At 30.0% G+C, this 22266-nt stretch overlaps 2 protein-coding genes across 3 annotated transcripts in view; one reads left to right on the top strand and one right to left on the bottom strand.

Annotated features, from left to right (window-relative positions):
* Window positions 1–9057, bottom strand: part of LOC145292082 (cytosolic iron-sulfur assembly component 2A-like) — a 103411-nt gene extending 94354 nt beyond the window's left edge. Inside the window, exon 1 of the mRNA XM_080138151.1 lies at window positions 8885–9057. Coding sequence (XP_079994277.1) covers window positions 8885–8909 — 25 coding nt within the window. The 5' untranslated portion in view covers window positions 8910–9057. The remainder of the gene's footprint in view (window positions 1–8884) is intronic.
* The window catches only part of LOC145292081 (serine/threonine-protein kinase Nek7-like), a 67493-nt gene extending 49441 nt beyond the window's left edge, over window positions 1–18052 (top strand). For both annotated transcript variants that reach the window (XM_080138148.1, XM_080138149.1), the window contains exons 5-9: window positions 2536–2644; window positions 7298–7405; window positions 11514–11608; window positions 14400–14513; window positions 17741–18052. In XM_080138148.1, coding sequence (XP_079994274.1) covers window positions 2536–2644; window positions 7298–7405; window positions 11514–11608; window positions 14400–14513; window positions 17741–17923 — 609 coding nt within the window. In that variant the 3' untranslated portion in view covers window positions 17924–18052. The remainder of the gene's footprint in view (window positions 1–2535; window positions 2645–7297; window positions 7406–11513; window positions 11609–14399; window positions 14514–17740) is intronic.
* The last annotated feature ends 4214 nt before the right edge of the window (window positions 18053–22266 follow it).

Below are 22266 nucleotides of genomic sequence, written 5' to 3'. Positions count from 1 at the left end.
TGCTATCAAAGTTTATGGATTTTTCTCATTTAACAAAAATTATAAAAAAGATACAAGAACATTTTTTTCATTAAATCGTTATTTAGGTGAAGGTTTAGAATAGTCAAACCCTCTCCCTTATTAAGAATGGCATTTTTATTATTTCAGCATGATGCTTACATTTTTCTTAATATAAAAAAATAGATACAAGAAAATGTTAAGCTTCTTTTTTTCTTTTTTTTTTTTTTTATTAAAATGTTAGATCAAAGTTCGGAATAACTTTTACTTTATAGCCAATTAGCCAGCTATATTAAAATGTTTTAGCATTTAATACCTAATAAGGTTTTCGCTTTAATTGCCACAAGCAGACGATCTTCAATTGCCACAAGCAGACAATATCGATTCAAAGGAGGTAATTGGTCAACAATTGTTTTAGCCGAATTTTACGGTAAAGCTTCTATATAAGTCACAAAATTATCTACTAAACCAGTATAACTTGGTGAAATTTCGTTATTCATTTAACCGTAAACAAACAACACCATCGTCAACAACAAAAACAGAGCTTTGCTTCAACAAAGTTTACTGACTTGTGGATAAGTCATCCAGAATTAAATGATTGCTATCAGCTTATTTTGATGATCAGAAACTAAATATTTAATCCGGCGTAAGTTTTTAACATTTTTTATCCTTTTTACTGTAAATATTTAAAATAATTAAATTACTTTCGGCAATTTTAGAAACGGTCATTAGAATACTTAAATTTTAATCTTTATAGAGATAAATTAGAAAAAGTATTGACTATTAAATACCCTTTTAAAAATTACGCAACTTAACTTTTTTAATATCAAATAAACACTTTGTTTCATTACTTAGGATTTAAACAAATATTTATTCTCAATTTTTACATTTTTCGTATATTTTACAAAATTCAAGATATAATTTATTGAAATGAAATTATTTAATTATTCAACAAAAGAAAATAACATGTTCACAAATAAATGTATGCTTCTACACTTTGTAGCCGAAAAAAAAAATGCTATGTTTTTGAGCACATCTGCTGCCAGAATCCAAGGAAGACATCAGTACTTTAAACTATGACCGAATCATGAAATAACTAGAAAGCGTGTACAGTTCTTTAATCAAAGCCAAAATAGGTGCTTCTACACTTTTACTTCAATATATTTATTGAATAAATAAAATAGTTTCTACACTTTAAAATACTGATGTCTCTCTTGGATTCTGGCAGCAATTGCGCTGAAAAACATGGCGTCTTTTTTTTCGGCGACAAAGTGTAGAAGCACCAATAAATGTTACGAGAGGGAATAATTTATTATTAAATAATTTATATAATTCACCTAGATATCATCTAGATATCCTTTTTACAGAGCTAAATTATGAAAATATTGATTTAAACTCCCTCTTAAAAAATTACACACTAATGATTTTTAATATAAAAAACGGTTTCATTAATTAAGAAATATTTATTTTCATTTTAAATATTTATATTGAATTTTATTTCATTATAGAAACATTTATTTTTTGTATGAAAATTTTTATTTATAATGTTTTTTTTATTAAGACCAATAAAATTTTCACACAGAATGAACCAAATCACTAGCACTACATTGGAAGATACAAGATGTGCAGCAAGAGAACGACAAAGACGAAGGCGTCAGCAGCTACGAAATGAAGAAAGGGATAATATCAGATTGCAAAGGAGAAACATATTGAGACAGCAAATAAATAACATGATTGAAGAAGACAGACAACTTTATCTGCAAAATGAAAGAGCTAGGCAACGGGAACGAAGAAACAATATGAATGAAGCAGAAAGACAAAATATCCCATATTATTTTGTAGGTGACATGAGTTTGATTTGCTCATTTTGTAAAGCACTTAGATTTCGAGGAGAAGCATTGAATTGTTGTCAAAAACGAAAAGTTTCTCTTCCTCCCTTACAAGATTATCCTCCTCAACTCCAAAGGTTACTCGAAGGTAATGACCAAGAAGCGTTTAATTTCAGATCTAATATATGCAATTACAACTCCTCATTTTCATGTGCATCATTTGGAGCAAATATTGTCCGCCCTCCTGGAAGAGGGGCTATTGTTTTCGCTTACAAGGTCAAACCTATCATTATTCCAGTACTCTGCACCCAAATAATGAAGAGGAGAGAAAATATGGACAAATTTACATTTAGGACTCATCTGAAGCAAATCAACTCCGGTGTAATTTACCAGAAAATAATAAATGTATCCAAAGTGTCTTTGAAACCATAGCTACAGTTATGGAGAATAATACTTATGCCCAAGCTTATAAAAATATGAGGGCCATTGAATTAGACAAAATATAAACGGTTAGTCGATTACATTTATATATTTTAATATTAATTTTTGACACTTGCTGAACTGTAACCTGATCGCAAACAAATAACGACTACTTCAGCTATTCTAATTTGGGAACAATTTAAAATGAATGAAAAGAATTTATACCCATTTTTACTCTTTTTCTTTTGTTATAATAAAAAAAAATGATAGATATTTTGTTCTTTTGTAGCATTTTAAACAACGCAGTCGACTGATTCCTGAAAAGACAATTTGGAAATACTTCATTCAAATCTGCAGTGCTCTGGAACACATGCATTCTCGTAGAATCATGCATCGAGGTAAAGCTTCAAAATATCATCTTAACGATCAGTACAAAATTATTTACAGTGAAATGTGTTTCAGTAGGATTTCATTGTTTTTCATTCACTTATCTTTTACTTAAAACCATGTTTTAGTAAATAAAAACCAACATTCACAACGGTAATTTATCGCATATTTAATTATACAGATAAAAACAGATACAAGACTACTGTAAAAAGAAACATGGTGGATCTATAAATCCTTAACTTTTTGTTTTGCTTTTTTATTTTTCGTGTGCTACATAGTTTACTGCAATTTTCTAACTTTGTTCCTTACTGTTAGCCCATCGTCAATGTCAAACGATTTTCATATAAAATAGTAAAACTTGGTGTTATGTTTTGAATATTTTTTATGCCTATCATGTTTTTTTAGCCAGTCGTCTTCTGTTCAGAGTTTTCTGTAGATGATTAAAATGTCTATAATTTGCTGTTTATGTCATTTTTATTCGTTTTTTACTATAGATGGTTTGATGTAAAATAAGTTGTTTGGGAACGATGAAGCCATGTAGAATCCCTTTTCACTGTAATCATACATTAGGACATTACTGACTTAATTGCATCAAAACTAAACAACTATTTCTTTTTCTGCTTATATCCCCTCCTCCTTCTCCAAACGAAACATATGACCATTGAAGTGTAGGGGTTACATTTATACATTTATTAAGGAGGGAATTGTACAGCAAAATGTTTGTTCATATTACATTTAAATTTCTACATGTTGGTACTGTCAGGGTAGCAGGAAGGGAATTCCAAAGGCAAGTGGTCTACAAAAAGAAGCTATCAGAGTAGAATGTATATTTTATGTGGCTATTAATAAGTTATTTTTGACGAATAATGAAAACCAGTTTTGGTAATATAAAATCAACATTTCTGTGCATTTGCAAATCTGTAATTAAGCTTGAATATTAATTTAAATTTGACTTTTAATTGTCAAATTGATACATCTTTTAACTTTGTTTTGTGAAAATAAAAAATGCCTATTTATATTCATCACAAATAAACTTCAAGCCAGAAATTATTTTCTTTTCAGCAGTTTAAATGCTTCAATATGAACTTTCAATTTAAAAACATTGTGATAGTAAAATGTCAACTAATTTTTAATCCATCAATGTTAAATTAAAATGAATGTTTTAGTAAAGCCTGATTATTTAAAATTCACAAGTAATTTTGAAGTTTTAAACTGGTTATAGAGAGTAAAGTTTAAGATCCTTGTATATTATTCACTCTAGTTGGGTTGAGCCGGTTTTCTCCAAAGGAGATTTTTAGAGAATATTAGATAGACAAGCAATATACTAGGTACGGATAAAAATGGACAAATAAAGATAGGGGGACCTAGTTTTGAAAGCCGATTTATCATAATCTTTTTTGTAGGTTTCTGACTACTTTTTCATTGTATTTGAAAGATTAGAGCCTAAAGTTAATTTCTTAAAGGAAAAAAATGTTTGTACATGTGAAAAAAAAAAAAAAAGTTATGAAAAATGTTTTCACGGCGAGCTAACCAATTCAGCTAAATTTTGAAGTTAAATAAATTCATTGTAAAAATCCTTTAAAAGATAAATATTATTTTTCTGGGTCTATTTCGAAGATGATTAGTAAAGTCCGAAGATATTGAATTAAATAAAAAAAAAAAAAACACCTTGTTTGTACAAAAAATAGCTTAATTAGCCCCAAAAAGCAAGTAATTCTGCTGTGCACCAAAACGCAACAAATAAAGTTTTGTAAACACGATTATACAGAATCCCAAAATTACAGGCAATCTAAACGCTGTTTTAAAATGAAGTCATGATATTAAAAGGAGGGAAGGGTGATAGTTTTCTTTTTCTTTCCCCAGACGTGCACCCATACATTCCTATCCTGAACGTTGTATCATTTTTATCATTTTTTAATTTAATTATTTTTTATGTTCCTGTTTTTAAATGAACTTTTTGTAATTATTGTTCAAGATTACATAAAAATTGTTATTCCGAAAGTTTCACATTCATGTGAGCAAGGAAATTATAAAAATCTTGCATATAAAAATTATGCGAAATCTGTAATTAAAAAAAAAAAGTAGAAATATTTTTGCTATTATAATTTTTTTGTGTGAAAATATTAAATAAACAATGCTTAATTCAATGGTAATATCGGTAGTTCGAGAAATTAATTTTTCTTCAAGTTACATCGAATTCATTAATACGGACTTTAGGGGCTTTTTTTCGTAATGTTCCTGTAAAAATTAAATAATTTTCTTAAAATTCTTATAATTCACAAAGCTTTATTTTCATAAAATAAATTCATTCTTTTTTTTTTTTTTTTAACTACAGAAAACCATAACTTTAAAGGTATTTTTTATTTAAACAATAATACATTTCCACTGAGATTTGAATAAAAATAATGGGTTCATTATATTCCGTGATCATTATTTTATAAATACTGAAAATTTCATTAAAATTGGTTAATTTCCTGATTTTTTGGTGAATTTTTAAGTAAAGAGAGGGGTTTTAATGTTTATACATTTTGAGCATCGTCTTAGTCTTTTAAAACATTTTGCTTCTAATTATTGTTTTTCTTGAAACTTATTATTGTTAGTGCCAGTATTAATATTTTGAATTCTTATTTTTATTATGTATGTTTATTGTTGATAATATAAAAAAAAAAATAACTTTAAATTTAGTTAAATCATATAGACAAGCAATATACTAGGTACGGGCAAAAATGGACAAATAAAGATGGGGGGGGGGGGCTAGTTTTGAAAGCCGATTTATCATAATTTTTTTGTAGGTTTCTGACTACTTTTTGATTGTATTTGAAAGTTAATTTCTTAAAGGAAAAAATATTTTGATTGTATTTGATTGTATTTGAAAGTTAATTTCTTAAAGGAAATAATATTTGTACATGTGGAAAAAAAAGTTATGAAAAATGGGTAAATGTTTTCACGGCGAGCTAACCAATTCAACTAAACTTTGAAGTTAAATAAATTCATTGTAAAAATCTTTTAAAAGATAAATATTATTTTTCTGGGCTTATTTCTGCGTTCACCGAGCCAAATCAGTTTGTTTACATTTTTCTACTCAACGGGAGACAACTCCTTTAAAAAATAAAACCATTTGTACTTCTCTCAGTGGAGTTGCCTCCCTTTGACTAGTGGTGCTGTTGTTTAGATTTTGATCTTGAAATTCTTCGCTGATGATGGGAGCCCCAGGTATTTGAACTGCTTAACAATGTTAGCATTTTGTCTTACTGTCATCTTGTTCAGAATCATTTGTCTTTTTTGTTGCAATGAAACAATACCTGTCAGGGTTTTTTTTTTCAATAGAAATCGCCCCATATAAGATATGAAACCATTTAATGTAAGAAGCTAAAAAATGCTTGTGAAAAACTAGCCAATGATAAATGTTCTAGACAACAGCAATTATTCCCCTTTGTTAGAAACCTCAATCATGGAATCCAAGGACTAAAGAAGAAAATAAAGGAAAACGAGTTACAATGCTGTTGAAAGGAAGTACAAAGTTCACTTTCTGCTCTCCATAATTTCTCTCCATATTGTTCACCACTAAATAAAACTAGAACCAATCTCATCGAATATTTTATTCTAAGATTATTAAAAGAAAAGAAAAAAGTTTAATTAAAAATTACTGAGACACTCTAAATGATTGTGTTTATTTTAAAAAATTAGAATCTGAGTTATTGTTGTATATTCCTTGACAGTAGTTTAATTATTTTCTGATAAAATTAAAATATTATTCCAAATACCAGGTTCAGTATGATGGATTGAGAGTGACATAACCCCATATGAAGTCTAGATAGCTGATTGGTTAGCTTAATCATGTGACATAGGAAAGATTTTAAATGATATCTAATTGCTGCAAAAATCTTGGATTAAACAATGTAAGGCCTTGATAAGACTTCTACTGTGGAGATGAATTCCCTCAAAAGTAACTTCGAAAGAAATGGAGCTCCAGTAGTTAAGCAAATGAAATATATGTTAAATGTTGCTATTCTTGGATATACCTCTCTACTGAGATGGTGAGACCCCATTTGATAGCTCTAGGGAATATGGGGGTCCCTTCTTAGTTACCATTGCTCCCAGGTCCACTTTGGCTCAGAGTGGTAATGCCTGTGAAGATATTTGGTGCTACCAGATCAGGCTGTCTGAAAATACTGGTTTCCTGACCAAAAATGCACCAAGCATTGATGTTATTGTTTTTTCCTCTCCCTTTGCAAAACTAAATCATTTTCTGCAAAGTGAAAAACAACAATGTTCTTCTGCAAAACTATCAAACTAAACACCATGAATAAATATTCAAAGATAGAATTGGAAGCATAATTACTGGATTCAGCATTAAATAACCCACAAATGGTTGATACACTGTAAAACAAAAGCAACCAACCTACTGAGATAAGTACCAATAGAATATATGCATGTGAAAGAGGGATAATATATCTTATATGAATGTAAGTGATATGTATTGCGAATACAATTTGAAAACTTTGTACTTTTGTGAAAATGTATTGTTGTAAAGTGTTTGCAAACCCTCCACTTTTTTCTTAGTCTTTTTAATTGATGTATATTTTTTTTTTATTTTAATTTTTTTTTCTTTTTAATTTTTTTTTTTTTTTTTTTTTTTTTTTTTTTTTTTTTTTTTTTTTTAGATATCAAGCCTGCAAATGTATTTATAACTGCCCAAGGAAAAGTGAAATTAGGAGATCTCGGCCTCGGAAGGTTTTTCAGTTCTAAAACAACTGCTGCTCATTCTTTAGGTAATAAAAAAAACTTGTAAGAAATGACCACCTAGAAAATTTTAATCCTTTTCTGGAAAATCCAGTCAGTTCCGGAAATAGACAAAGTAGTTTTTTTTTTTTTTTTTTTTTTTTTTTACACAGTGATCACCACTTATCAAGGCCCGGAAGCCACTCAGGGATAAGGGTTATTGCAAGTACATTACGTTAGTGTGGAGATTTGATGAAGTGTTTACTTAAGGGGGCGGTTCATTAGGAATTTGTTAACATTGAACTTGAAGACATCCAAGTTGTAGTCCGGTGGGAAGCAGGCAGATGGAACAGAGTTCCACAGGCGTGCAGTTCTAAGAAAGAAGCTTTGTTCATGGAATCCGCGTTTTGATTTAGGCACAGATATAGAGTGGGGGAAATTTTTCACAGTGGATTCAGCTAGACGAGTGTTTTTCGTGAAAGATTGGCGAGGGGGGACCAGAGATTGGAGTTCAGACGAGCACCTGCCATGGAAATAGCGATAAAACAAGGATAGGCTCGCAACGTCTCTTCTGTGGGAGGGAGGTTGCAGGGTAGAGAAAAGGGCATCCCCCACTAAGCCACAAAGTCTATTTTGTACTCTGTCAAGGCAGGATAGGCTATTTTTAGCAGCTCCTGCCCAGATATGGCAACAGTATTCCATCCTTGGACGTACTTGGCTTTTATATAGATAGATACAATTTCAAAGCCACAAAGGAGAAAAATGTAAAAAAGACACTACAGTAAGCACGTGTAGGGTTAGGTTAGATTTGGTCTTAAAAACATTAATTAATTTTTACATTTTCAGAAGTTAAAGTTGAAAAAAAATACTTCCCCAAAAAGAAAAGAAGGTTGCTTTCAAATTGTAAACTGCTGTGGCCAATTTTGATGCTGACTGTTTCTTCCAACACTAGGAACTGACATCATAAGAACTGAAATCTGGGTGGTCGTTCATTACACATACTCAAAAAAAAAAAAAATCTATTTATGTTTTTTATGAGAAATCTGCTAAAATAGTTTTTTTATGAAAATTTTCAGTTAAATGATTTAAATTAGTGTTTCACATTTTAGAAAACATTTTGTAATGTTAAAATTGAAAATCTTTGAAAACCAAGAAATGTTAAGAAAATATTTATTAAATGATAAATAATATTTATATATATATATATATATATATATATATATATATATATATATATATATAAAATGTCCAAATTTTCAAGGGTAGAAGACTGTCCATGTTAAATGTTTTTTTTTTTTTTTTCTGTTAGTATTAACCCCAGATGCTCCACGGGGGTTTCGGTTCGGCCCTCCTGGGGTTAATACCAATAGAATACAAAGAGATAAAAAATTTGGGTATATATATATAAAAAAAAAAAATTGATTTTATTATTTAATAAATATTTTAACATTTCTTGGTTTTTAAAGATTTTCAATTTAGAATAATTTATATTTTCGTTTTAAGACAAAAAAGAAATCTATTTTACTTACAAAATTTTGAATCAATTCTTTGCATTCTCAATCTTTTCTCTTCAGTATCATTTCTCACAAGAGAATTGAGGCATAAGTGAAGATTTTCTATTTGGATAATTCATTTCTCTCCGTCTTTGTTTAATAGACACAAGTAATATAGAGCAAGTGAGTATGATTGTGTCCTTGTTCTCTCTTCTTATTGAAGATTGGTAATCAAAAAAGGGATGTCCTTTTAAATACTTCTGTGACATCACAGTTATACATGTTCTTGTTCCGCGTTACTATGCAACCAGTTGTTTTTTTTTGTTTGAACTTTGATCATATAATATATTATTCTAAAATCGAGGTAGTAGTCATATTAATATGGCTTTCTTAATATTTTTTTAATAAAAAAAAAAATAGATGATAAATAAACTTGGAAACCAACCAGTTACTATATTATTTTAATTGGAATTCATTGAGATGAGTATTATTTATTAATTTTTATTTACTGCGGACTATTATCCTCATCTTTTTCTTAGTTGTTTCACGACGGTTCAGCCAACTATTCCCCTGGACTTTGTCAAAAAATAAAAAAAATTAACAATCAGTTACTTACAAAAGTATTTAAATGAATAACGAAATCAGTGCTTATCTAGTGTTTTTACAAGATTAAAACTTTTTGAACAGAAAATAAACAAAATGGCACAAAAAAATTTTGTCATGTACTTATGTGTCAAAATTATACAAATTTATCAAGTATTTCTTTTTTAAACAAGAAAAAAAACATTTTAATGGCAAAATGTCTTGTCTGCCATGTTCGGCTTAAAGTAAGGTCAAGAGACATAATTCAAACTAATTCAATTACACAGTCATCATAATACTGCCTAGAAGTTATTTACCCATCAAATTGTATTTTATTTTATGAAAAAAATATTAAATGAATTTGCATTTTTAGACTATAAGTCACTCCGTCAGTCGATCCGTAACACTTTTGTGCTTGGCGTTTTTGGTTACGATCAAAGGTCTGTTGTTAATAGATGCTGTTCTTAGCTTTTAAGCTTTTCTTGGCCTTTTGGCCAAGATCAAAGTGTAGTATCTATCTTACTACATGCTGTACTTGTGATATAAAGTGGGGGATCACTTTTCTGTGTTAATTTAATGTAAAATGATCACCCACTTTACAACCAGTCAGTCTCAAAGCTATTCAAGTCATTTTCCAGATCATTCAAGTTGTTTTTGAAGGATTCCAGTTATTTTTTAAGCATTCAAGTCATTCTTAAGTTCATTAAAGTCATTCTAAGTCATTTACTTTTTATTTATTTAAGTCATGTCAGCCCATTTTTCGGTCATTTTAGTTTATCTTTAAGAATTTCATGTCAGTCCTACATTCACGCATTCATTCATTACATGAGAGCACGCAACTAATCGCTATCGGCCTTGTTTAAATGCAGATAGGTTACAATAATTTTATTCAAATTAATCTAAACAATGAGTATTTTTTCAGTTTAATTTTATAGTAAACGTAGGACTACCATTTAAAATCATAGTATTTGAATTTTTCCAAAAACTTAATTTCAATGAAGAAATCTATCATGGAATTTCCTCGAGATACTGCTAGTAGTAAATTATAAAGGTACAGTTAAGCTAAAGTTATCTTCCTTGAAGGTAATTCGTTTTTACACCATGTAGTGCTACTTGTGCAATATTTTATACTCTTATTCCTCACTTGTTGGGAAATTCGAAAACAAAACTTTCTTATTTCTATAAACTTTAAACTGGTTGAAAGTGATTCAAATCAGCTCTGATATTTGGCATGATTTTTAAACCAGAATGATTTTGCCTGTGAAGTTATCTTATGGATGAAGTGAACTGTGAAGTTATCTTATGGATGAAGTGAACTGTGAAGTTATCTTATGGATGAAGTGAACTGTGAAGTTATCTTATGGATGAAGTGAACTGTGAAGTTATCTTATGGATGAAGTGAACTGTGAAGTTATCTTATGGATGAAGTGAACTGTGAAGTTATCTTATGGATGAAGTGAACTGTGAAGTTATCTTATGGATGAAGTGAACTGTGAAGTTATCTTATGGATGAAGTGAACTGGTAAGTTATCTTATGGATGAAGTGAACTGTGAAGTTATCTTATGGATGAAGTCAACTGTGAAGTTATCTTATGGATGAAGTCAACTGTGAAATTATCTTATGGATGAAGTCAACTAACTCTCAGACTGTTGTGAAAGAATCAGATTATTTTATCATGTATTATTCTGCTAGCGTGTGTAACCACTAAGATTACTGAAAGTAAGTTTACTTATGCCGTGCATTTGTGCATGCATTCATTTTTGCCTTTCCATTAACAATGTGTATTTTATATATCCCTATGCAGTAATTGTTGATTTTTAGGTTTCATTTCTTAGTTATTTTCTTTATGTATCTTTATCAGATGTGTCTATATAGTAAATAAAGTAAATGTGTAAAAAAATAAAGCTATCTTATTGCTATCTTTTTTTTTTCTGACATAGTGTTGTATTTGTTGATACAGCAATAAGGCACAATAATACACACAATGGCTACCACATGCACGGAGAAATCTTCCAGCATATGATCAGTTAAAATGATAAAGTTTAATATCCAATATACCAATTGCGTTTTCTTCTTTTTCAGTTGGTACACCTTATTATATGTCTCCTGAGAGAATTCATGAGAATGGTTACAATTTCAAGTCTGACATTTGGTCTCTTGGTTGCTTGCTTTATGAGGTAAGTACATCTCTCTCTATTTCTCCCATATATTTGCATATATTAATGGTGTGTGTTTATTTTGTAGCATGCCAGTCAAGGTACTGGGTGATTGTGATAGACTTTTAGCTGTCAGGCTGAGGCAAATATTCTGGGTAGCTCTAAGAGGTTCACCCTCTCGGGCCTCGCCTCACCTTTCAGGTGGAGCAAGTTTATTGTTTGTTGTTGGAGGCACGCTCACCACGGAATGCCAACCAGGCTACGCAGACTTATTTTTGCAGGGCCTCAGTGCTCTTACTTTAGGGGAGTTGTTTTATTCATACCACTTTTTGACCTTGTGTCCCATCTCCTTGTGATGGGAGAGAGGGTAAATACTGTATATATAAATAAATTAAAACAAATATAGATTTAATTACATTTTTGATGAAGTGGGTGTGGAAGAAACTTAGTGTTGTTCGGGAGCAATAACTTTAAAACAAATCTCAGTGAATGACTTACATTATTATTATTTTCATATTATTTTCTTCAATATCTTAAAAAAGAGAGGAGTAGACAGAGTGGAGGTGAAAGTGGTGTGAGAGATGTGGAAAATAAGAATGAAGAAAGAAAATAGATGAATTGATAAAAAGTAGAGATAGGAGTTTTAATATGAAGATGTTGCGCACACTTTTCTTCTTCTCTATTTTTATGACCTCTAGCAACACTGAATAGATCTGTGCGAGTATGAGAGTGATATATATATATATATATATATATATATATATAGATAGATAGTAGAAATGGGAATTAATAAAAACCTGAAGAAAGTGCTCAATACTGTTGTAGAGCAAATATGCCCTACATATCTCCCTACGTCCTTAGTCACACCAGAGAGAAACTTCCAAGACCCCCCCACAACCACCTAATGTTCTTGAACTCCAAAACTAAAGCTTTACCGACCGACCAAGAACCCCGCCTCCCACCTTCCCCCTTTTCTCTTTCTTGCACCCTCCTCTGACATCATTCATTCCTTCATTCCACCATAAGCAGACTTTTCTGCAAAGTCTGAGGAGGCTACATAACGGCCAAAAAAACGGTCGTGTAGCTGAAACAAAAATGTAACTGAACAGGAAAAAAAACGGTAATAAAACATATATATATATATATATATATATAAAGCTTGAATAAAGTATAACTGAACAAGTAGTTAACCCAACCTTAAGAATAATGAAGGTCAAAAAATATATATATACAGGGCGTCCCATTTAAAAGTAGCCCAACCTCTCTAATTTTTTAACGACCAACTGACACCACAAGACAAAATATCATTCGTTTTCCAACAAGATGCTGCTACATGCCACATGTCTCACAGATCGCTGACACAAATTCATGATATGTTTACGGAAGAGAGAATAATAAGCAAAGGGTTATGGCCACTACGTTCCCCGGATTAATCATGTGATTTTTATCTTTGGGAGACTTTAAAACAAAAAGTTTATGCAAATAATCCTCACTATCTAGACCAACTAAAGGAGAACATTATCAACGCTATCAGGAGAATCACCAGAGAAGATCTACAGGCAGTATCTGCAAACGTTGTTAAAAGTGTCCAGAAATGCATAGATGTCAACAGGGAGCACTTCCAGCATCTTTTATAACAGTAAAGGTAATTTAAACAATATAAGAATGTTCCTCCTCTCTACTACATTTCTGGGCTACTTTTAAGTGGGCCACTCTGTATATGTATGTACTCAAAATACTACAGGGATCAAATCAGATCAAACAGAACTATTATAGAATAAATTGAAATAAATATGTTTATAACATAGTATTTATACCAGTTTCATCTTCCCTGCAACCTCTATCTAACAGAAGAGAAGTTGCGAGTTTGTTTCTGCTTTATTGTTATTTTCATAGTAAGTGCTCGACTGAACAACAATCTATGGTCCCCCCTCACTAAACTTTCACAAGAAACACTCGTCTAGCTGAAAACACTATCAATAATCCCCCCCCACACACACTCTTCATCTGTGTCTAAACCTAAACGTAGATTCCATGAACAAAGCTTCTTTCTTAGAACTGCACACCTGTGGATTGTTTTCCATTTTCCTGCTTTCCAGCTGACTACAATATGGTTGTCTTCAAGCCCAATGTAAACAAGTTCTTGATGAGCCGTTCCACTTAAGTTAACAAATTTACCGAATTTTCATTACTAACGATAACTATATTGTCTAATTGACTACTGTACTCTCTTAACCGTTATCCTCAAGTGGTCTGTAAAAAAAAAATAAATAAAAAAAATGATGAGTTTATGAAATTAATATAAACTAGCAGGACCCATGGAAATTCCATGGCATGACAAATATATTGAATCAACAAATGTTTTGATAAAGCTGATATGTTTCTGGATAATGCAAAATATTAGTTCATTAGATAGAAAAACCAATAACCCACAGCAAACATGAGTTTATTAATTTTCTATTAAAATATTGTTGATTTTATTTTAAATATAGAACTGGCTTAAATGAGATAAACTAATAAGTACCAATAAATACTCAGAAATTAATATTATGTTACATTGTTCAATACAAATAATAAAATCACATTGGAAGAGACAATATTTAATTTATTCCTTCAATCAAACACCTCTAGGCAGACGAATTTTTTTTTTTATTGTTGATTTTAGTATTTCATTTACGACAAATAATTTCGTCGAAATGTTAAGCCGTGTAGGGTTTTTCTGATGTTTACATCACTTATATATACGTGAGTATTGACCTTAATTTTCCAGGCATGGTTTAAAAAAAAAGATACATATTCTGTTTTATTTCAGATGGCAGCTTTACAATCTCCATTTTACGGCGACAAAATGAATCTCTATTCTCTTTGCAAGAAAATCGAACAATGTGATTATCCACCTTTACCATCAGACAATTATTCTCAAGAGGTAAATCATTGATTTTTCTTCCTTTATTAAAAGCAAGTTTTAATTTTTTTTTTTTTTTTTTGAAGACGAAAAACTGGTCAATTTTTATACAACTGCTGCATAACTCTCATGTCTCCATTATTACTGTGATAAGGTCTGATTATCTGCCCTTAGTTTAAGTTTTTCACTCATACAGGCAATTGCATTTGATGAATTTGGGTAAGAGATAAAACTTTCTTTCTCCTTCATAGTTAACTCTTCTACAGACATGCATGAAGTGATATAAATTATAATATTTCTATAAACATTACTAGTCCTGCACCATTTTTCTATCTCTTACAAAGATTGCAATATTACAATTTTGTTTTATTTTACTTCAGTTGAAGTTCTAAGAAATCAATAGGCTCTCTTCCTGGGGTTAACACCATTTGAACTCTATGAGATACATAGCTATTTGAATATTCCATTAAAGTTCTCCTTTATCTCTCAAACACTGAGTTAGTAAAGAAGTTGATAACATTATTTCTCTCTCCCAAATTGATCATGTAAGTATGTTTTTGTATACCTTTCTTGTGGTCTCTTAGTCTTACTGGATTTCAAGACAAGGATTCATTCGGTCTAGTGGAGTATCTAGCTTTGTGCTGTTACTTGAGGTAACATCACTTGTAGAAAGTGCATCATTATTCATAAAAGCCAGTATGACACTGTTCAAGGCTCTATGAAAAGTTTTTCCCCGTCCGGGCCAATTTAGGTCATTTTTGAAACTATGATTATATAGCTTGTTATACAATTTTTCTGGATTAAAATTTAATGGAGAATTAAAAAAAACTGTCTAAAAATATAAAATATAGCCTTCTTTCGGAGATACGATAGTTTTTTCAAAGTGTGACGTAATATCCCTGAATTGAAGACACATTTCCCGAACACGATAATAACTTCGCCCTTTTAACTTATATCTCACTAGAAGCCCAAAATTGAACTTTAAAGTATTTTGCTTCTTCATTTCAAAGAGACAAGAAGAATTATTGACCAATTTTCAATGCTTATGAAAGATTTTGGGACTATAAGAGCTTCAGACGCTCCTCGTAAGATGGACAAATTATTGGAATATCTTTGTGGGGCTAACGTCACCTGAACTCTTTATGAGATACATAACTATTTGAATATTCCAATAGTCTGGTGGAGTATCTAGCTTCATGCTGTTGCTTGAGGTAACATCACTTGGAAAAGATGTATCGTTACTTTTAAAAGCAAGTATAGGTTAGTCATATCAAAAAGATCTTATTTGGGTCGTGAATATTATGTAATTTTGAATATTTGGTCAGGGTTTACTTGTAGGGAAAATTATTCTCATGCCAATCAAGATATGTGGTTGGAGACTACATGTGAATTTGATATTCCCTAAAAACTTTGTCTTTTTGGTGAGAGCCAATCTTCTGCTGCAATGAAATCAAGAGTAACTTGTTGAAGAAATTGAATTGTAGATTTTGCTGTGTGACCTGTTGCACCATATTGCTGCAATATCCATTACATTTTCTATATTGTGGAACATCTGTGGACACATTTCCTCACAATAAACTTGTTGATTTACTTGTTTCTTTCTTCAGGATTGTCATAATATACAGGATACATTTGTGACCTCAAATTTCCTGCTTTTCTAGTGACAACCTTGTGGTTATTTTTTACTTCTGCTATATCAGCCTAACGTATGAAGAGACATATTACACAAATTGAGAAAAAATAAAATTATTCAAAAATTGACATAATTTTCTCTGGTTAAATGGAATCTTTGTATATTTAAGGTACGCTTACTTTTATCTGATTTTTTTTTTGTTATCAATGTATGATCACTGTTTATTGTGCACAAAAGACTGTAACCACATGCTAAAATCATGCAATCATAAATACAGTTAAATTTACAAAAAATCCTTAATAATGCTGCTTTCAAAACAACATAAACACATAAAATCATTATGTTTACTCTTGTTTGTAAGGAGTATGCATGTTTAATTAAATAGAAAATTACAAGAGTACAGTTAGATATAAGATTATTTTTTAATGTAGGGAAAATACAACTCTTTAAAAAGTGGCATTGTGGATTAGAACAAAAATAAAAATTGTATCAGTTTAGAAGAATTCTCTTTCCATGAGTACAGACAAAAAAGATGAATTGTAGTATCAGAACAGATACTACACATTGCTAGTTTGAATTTTCGATATAGTGGTTGTCTGGTTTATACTGGTAGAAGATACAAAAAGGCTGATCTTCGTAAATTGTTTTTGTAAAAATAAAATTACTGATTTTATAACACTGAAATCTGTATAAAATGAATAGATGCAGATTCTGAATGCTTTACAGTATTCCACAATAATCCCCCCAGTCTCTGTGTGTGTGTATATATATATATATGTAATCACCCATAATGCATCAGCAAGTTGTCTTGAAATTATGTTGAGTCGCATTTTTAGGATTCCTTGAAAGTGAATTGTACTTAAGCATTTATACTTGCGCATTATAATTGGATAACAAAAAATGCATTTTAAATAAAAACACAATTGCATAATTATGTCAAAATTAGTAAAAATTCCAAAATATATGAGAAAAAGTGGAATAGAAAAATGATTTAAAAAAAAAATTTAAATAAAATTATTGAATGATACAGTTTTGGTTTCTTCTATTGCGGCCAAATTCCATATGACAAACTGACTTATTTCCCTTGCTTTCAGTTAACTTTCACAATTTCAAATTAGAAAATATCAGATTGAGAATATACAATAAAAAAAAAAACATTTTTAGAAGATCTATTCAATTATTTTTCATAATTTTTGGAAATTTTACTAATTTCGACATGACACGTAATAGTGTTTTACTTAAAATGTATTTTCTAGGTCCAATTATAATGCACAATCAGCTAAAGGATTGAACTAAACAAATTACTATTTCTATTGGATGTGTATGAATTATTAAAAATCGAATACAAAAAAATTGTATTGTTTGTGTTAAATAGTTACAAAACTGGTTATTCAATACTTTTTGAAGTTATAAATTTTTAACTTAAAAACGAAAATACGAAATTTATGTTATAAACTGAAATACAGCCAAATAATCTTCCCTACAATCTATTTTCATTTGAGATTAAAGTGTTTAATAAAAGTAAAAATACCAACAAATGCTTGATTTACTTTAATGTCTATCCTGATTTTAAGTTCCTTATTAATATGCTGTTATTTTCCTTATTTTTATTTAGCTGCGAAATCTTGTAGAGACTTGCATCAACCCGAACCCTGAACAGCGACCAGATATCAATTATGTATACAACGTCGCGAAACAGATGCATGCACTCAACACCGAATCTTTACAGCATCAACAGCAAATGCAACAACAACTATTACAACAGCAGCAGCAACAACAACAATACCAACAGCCTTAGCAAATCTAATTATTGTGCATTCCATTTAAATTTTTTTACAAATTTTAGCAAAGAAAAAATTGTGGGGGGGGATTTTTTAATATCTAGTAAAGTTAGATTATATATATATATATTAAAAAAAATTATTTTTATTTAGTTTTTTTTTTTTTCTTTTTTTACATTTTCTTTGGACTATTGTCCTTGACAATGTTGATAATACAGCATAATCACGTTAACACACCGGTTTTTGTTAGATCACCAAAGTTAAGTATTGTTGAGCCTGATCAGTACTAGATGGGTACTATTATAGCATACTAGATGCTGTATGGAGGAGGACTTTGACACCTCCCTACAAGATCTACAAAACACAACATTGTTATCTCCCTGACACGAATATACAAGCAACTGGGGATCACTTGTGAATTTGAGTTTCCCCATGAAACTTCCTCTTTTGGAGGAAACCAATTGGACTTCGGTTTATATGTAAATTCTGTTTCGGTTAAAGTTCTTCAACCTTCTTCTGTGTACATGACTCGTTTATGTTGAACGATTATGTTTTGCAAATTGACACCTACTAGATATTGATTATTTTTATAGATTGATACATACTTACATTTGACGGACTGTTAATCTTGCATGTTCATTTTTAATATTCGTGTCTAGTGCGACATCACTACTCTTATAAATCATTATATTCATATTGTTATTTTTTTTATCATTTTTTTTTTTTTGTCTGATGTAGCTGTTTATCATGTATATTTGTGTTTCTTACATACCTGAAGTCCCTCTACACCTGAACAAGGTTGGAGGACGCATCAGCCGAAACATAGAAGCATAAACATCAGCATTAATGAAGACGATAGTTTGATAATACAACAATGTTGATAAAAAATTTTGTTACTTATGCAGAGAACGATCCATTTCTTCATTTAAGTTGCGTTGGAACATTCCAGCAGCTTTATGTAAACTGCTGATCAAATTTTAAAACTTAACAAAAAAAGAAAACAGCATAATAGAAAACATTTATTGTATTGTTATTTAAATGCAAAAAATTGAAATACAATAATAAAAAAAATAAATGTACAGTAAGTTTTATGAGTTAATATTTTTTTTTTTTTAAGTAATGTGTAGCACTAATTGAAACATTTGTTTTGGTATTGTTTTCTTGCAAAAAATATTTTCGTTTTTTTTTCTTTAAATAATGTGTAGCACTAATTGTAATTTTTTAAAATATTTTGTTTTCTTGCAAGAAATGTTGTTTTTTTTAAATAATGTGTAGCACTAATTGTAATTTTTTTATTATTTTGTTTTCTTGCAAGAAATGTTTTTTTTTAAATAATGTGTAGCACTAATTGTAAATATTTTTGCTTATATTTTGTTTTCTTGCAAGAAATGTTTTTTTTTTAAATAATGTGTAGCACTAATTATAATTTTTTTTATATTTTGTTTCCTTGCAAGAAATGTTTTATTATTTTTTTTTTTTTTTTATAAATATGTTACTGTTTTAAGGATCTTTTTAAGGCTAGATTCCCCATGACAGCTTTACTGTAATAATTTATTTTTAATGATTTGAATTTTTGTATGAGCATGTTTGTATTGTCGTTTGGTGGAACAATTTTCATTGGCTGAGCATTTCGCCATATTCTAGCATTGTATGCTGCTGCAATGTTCACAAAGTGGGTCATTCTTTGCATAAGTACCAAAATATTTAGTCTGGAATTTTTTTGATTGATAAGTTGGATTATTCCTTTTTTCATTGTTTTACTAAGATGAGAAAATAAATCAGAATAATCCAAATAATTAAAAAAACATTCAAACAAAAAAAAATAAATAAAAATGTATCGTATCCTTATTTTTTTAAATCTGTAAACAATCTTTATGAAACAAATTATTTTTATTCTTTTTTTCCATTTTAACATTTTTTCCATTTTCTTTTTTTTTTTCTTAATTTTTTTCTTCAGATAAACTTTAAAAACAATTTCTAAAATTTCAGTTTCTTTCTGTAATCCAATTTTATTTCTAAATCTATTCATTAAATCATTTCGTTTTTCATTTAAAAAATTTTTTTAACCTGTATTCGATTTTGCTTTTATGATCCTTCAAAAACAATGCTCCCTACTGTTTGTTTTATTTCTTTTTGTTATCAGTTTTTCATTCTAGTCATCTACCACATTGATGTGGAGTCTTTGTTTTAAATTCCGTCAGTATTCACGATTATCCCTTTTTTAATTTGGCTATGAAAAAAAAAAAAAATGTAATCAAAAGTTTTATATCTTAAAAAGGGCTGCCAATGGCGTTTGGCAGACAAAGTATGCAAGACACGATTCCTCAAATGTCTTTTTCATATACAACACATTGAATAGCTTTAATTCAAATTTTTCTTTTTTACTAAGGTGGGGGAGTCAATGCTTATCAAGGCCCAGAGGCTAATATAAAGTAAGGATTAATGAGTGCTAGGTGCGACAACACCATAATCAGTAATTGTGTAGGGTTTGATTATATAAGAGGATAGTCCAACAAGAACTTATTTACATTAGACTTAATAACTACCATGTTATAGTCAGCTAGGAAACAGCTCCCTCGTATTGTTTGGCAGACGGAAAATTCTAGGAATAGAATGTTCATTTAGTGTTATGCACAGATTGAGTGAGGAAAATTATTAGCAGTTGTTATAACTAGATGAGTATTTGTTGTGAAAGTTTTATAGGGAGGACCATAGATTGGAACTCAGTCGAGCACCTACCATAAAAATAATAATAGAATAGAGAAGAAAAATGTTCTTGCCCACTAGATTTTGAAGATGGTTTTGTATCCTATCAAAGCAGGAAAGAGTACTACTAAGAGCTCCCCAGATGTGACAACAGTAGTCCATCTTAGAACATTTTTGACTATTGTACGAATAGAGGAGTGTGTCTAGAGTGAGATATTTTCTGGAGCAGTAGAATGATTCCGACATTGTTCCAGTGATTTTTTTTTTTTTTTTTTACACAGTGGTCACCACTTATCAAGGCCCGGAAGCCACTCAGGGATAAGGGTTATTGCAAGTATAGTACGTTAGTGTGGAGATTTGATGAAGTGTTTACTTAAGGTGGCGGTTCATTAGGAATTTGTTAATGTTGAACTTGAAGATATCCAAGTTGTAGTCGGGTGGGAAGCAGGCAGACGGAACAGGTCAGGAGTGAAAGTCAGACCTAGAAGTTTGTCAAAGTAAAGTACTTTCTCAAGACAAGAGCCATTAATTTTAATTGAGGCAAAGTGGGCATTCGAGTATTGGTGATGAGAAATAGCAGTTTGGTTTTGATTGTATCAGAGATGTGATTTCTCCACTTTTTAGTTTTTTTTAATCACGTTTTTTCTTAAAAAAAAATTTTTTTTTTAAAATCACTGCTTAAATCACTAGAGCCGCCCAAAGATGTTCTATACTTTTTGATTGACATCTGCTTTTTTTTTTCTTTTTCTTAAATAAGTTGATTTCTATCAAATCGCCAGAGCCTTATTCCCTTTTTTTTTTTCATCGCTATTTGACTGGATTTTATTTTTCATTGACTTCCTCTCTATTGCTTTGTCTTTCTCTTTTCTTGTTTTTTTCCTTTTTCGGTTACAAGTCAGGTTGTCTGAAGGTACTGGTTTCATGACCAAACATTGATTTTTTTTCCTGTCCCTTTACTAAATTCAATCATTCTCTGCAAAAAAAAAAAAAAGAAAAGAAAAATAACAATTTTCCTATACAAAAACAATAAAACCAAACACCATGAATAAATATTTGAAGAGATAAAGACTTTTCAGCATAACATTTTTTCTAAAATTACTGGATTCGGCATTGAATGGTTCGAAAAGGGTTGATATGCCACAGAACAACCAAACCCTATTCCTCTCTCTATCTTGTTTCACCTTGCCTGCCTTTTCCTTCTAATGACAGTTTTCTCTGAAAACTGAAAATGTTAACTTTGGCCATGAAAGTTAAGATTTCAAACGATTCATAATAGTTATTAAAAGAATGACTTCCTGTCTCCTTTCCCCCTATGTGCACATGGTATTTTTTTTAAAATTTTGATTGTTTTAATTGAAACTGATTAAAAAAATTTTTTTTTGTTTTTTTTTTAGAAAAATAGTTTTTTGTTCAGAATCTTCTAAAAGAAAAAAAAAAAAAAAAACGAAAATAAAGAAAATTTTGTACAATATACCTACCTATGACAGAATGAACATTTCATATCTGCAAATTCATTAATTGATCAAGTAGTTTTATTTTTAAATAAGAAAATCAAATTTTAAGAGTAACCGATGTGACTATCTCATGTTAGCGTTTTTGAAAACAATTACAAAAAAGATAGATTAAAGATAACTCAACAATAATTCAAACTTGC

This window comes from Euprymna scolopes, chromosome 13 (assembly GCF_053919585.1).
Source record: "Euprymna scolopes isolate OS-2025 chromosome 13, ASM5391958v1, whole genome shotgun sequence".
In the NCBI taxonomy this organism is placed as follows: Eukaryota; Metazoa; Mollusca; class Cephalopoda; order Sepiida; family Sepiolidae; genus Euprymna; species Euprymna scolopes.
This window is presented reverse-complemented; position numbering and strand designations above follow the sequence as displayed.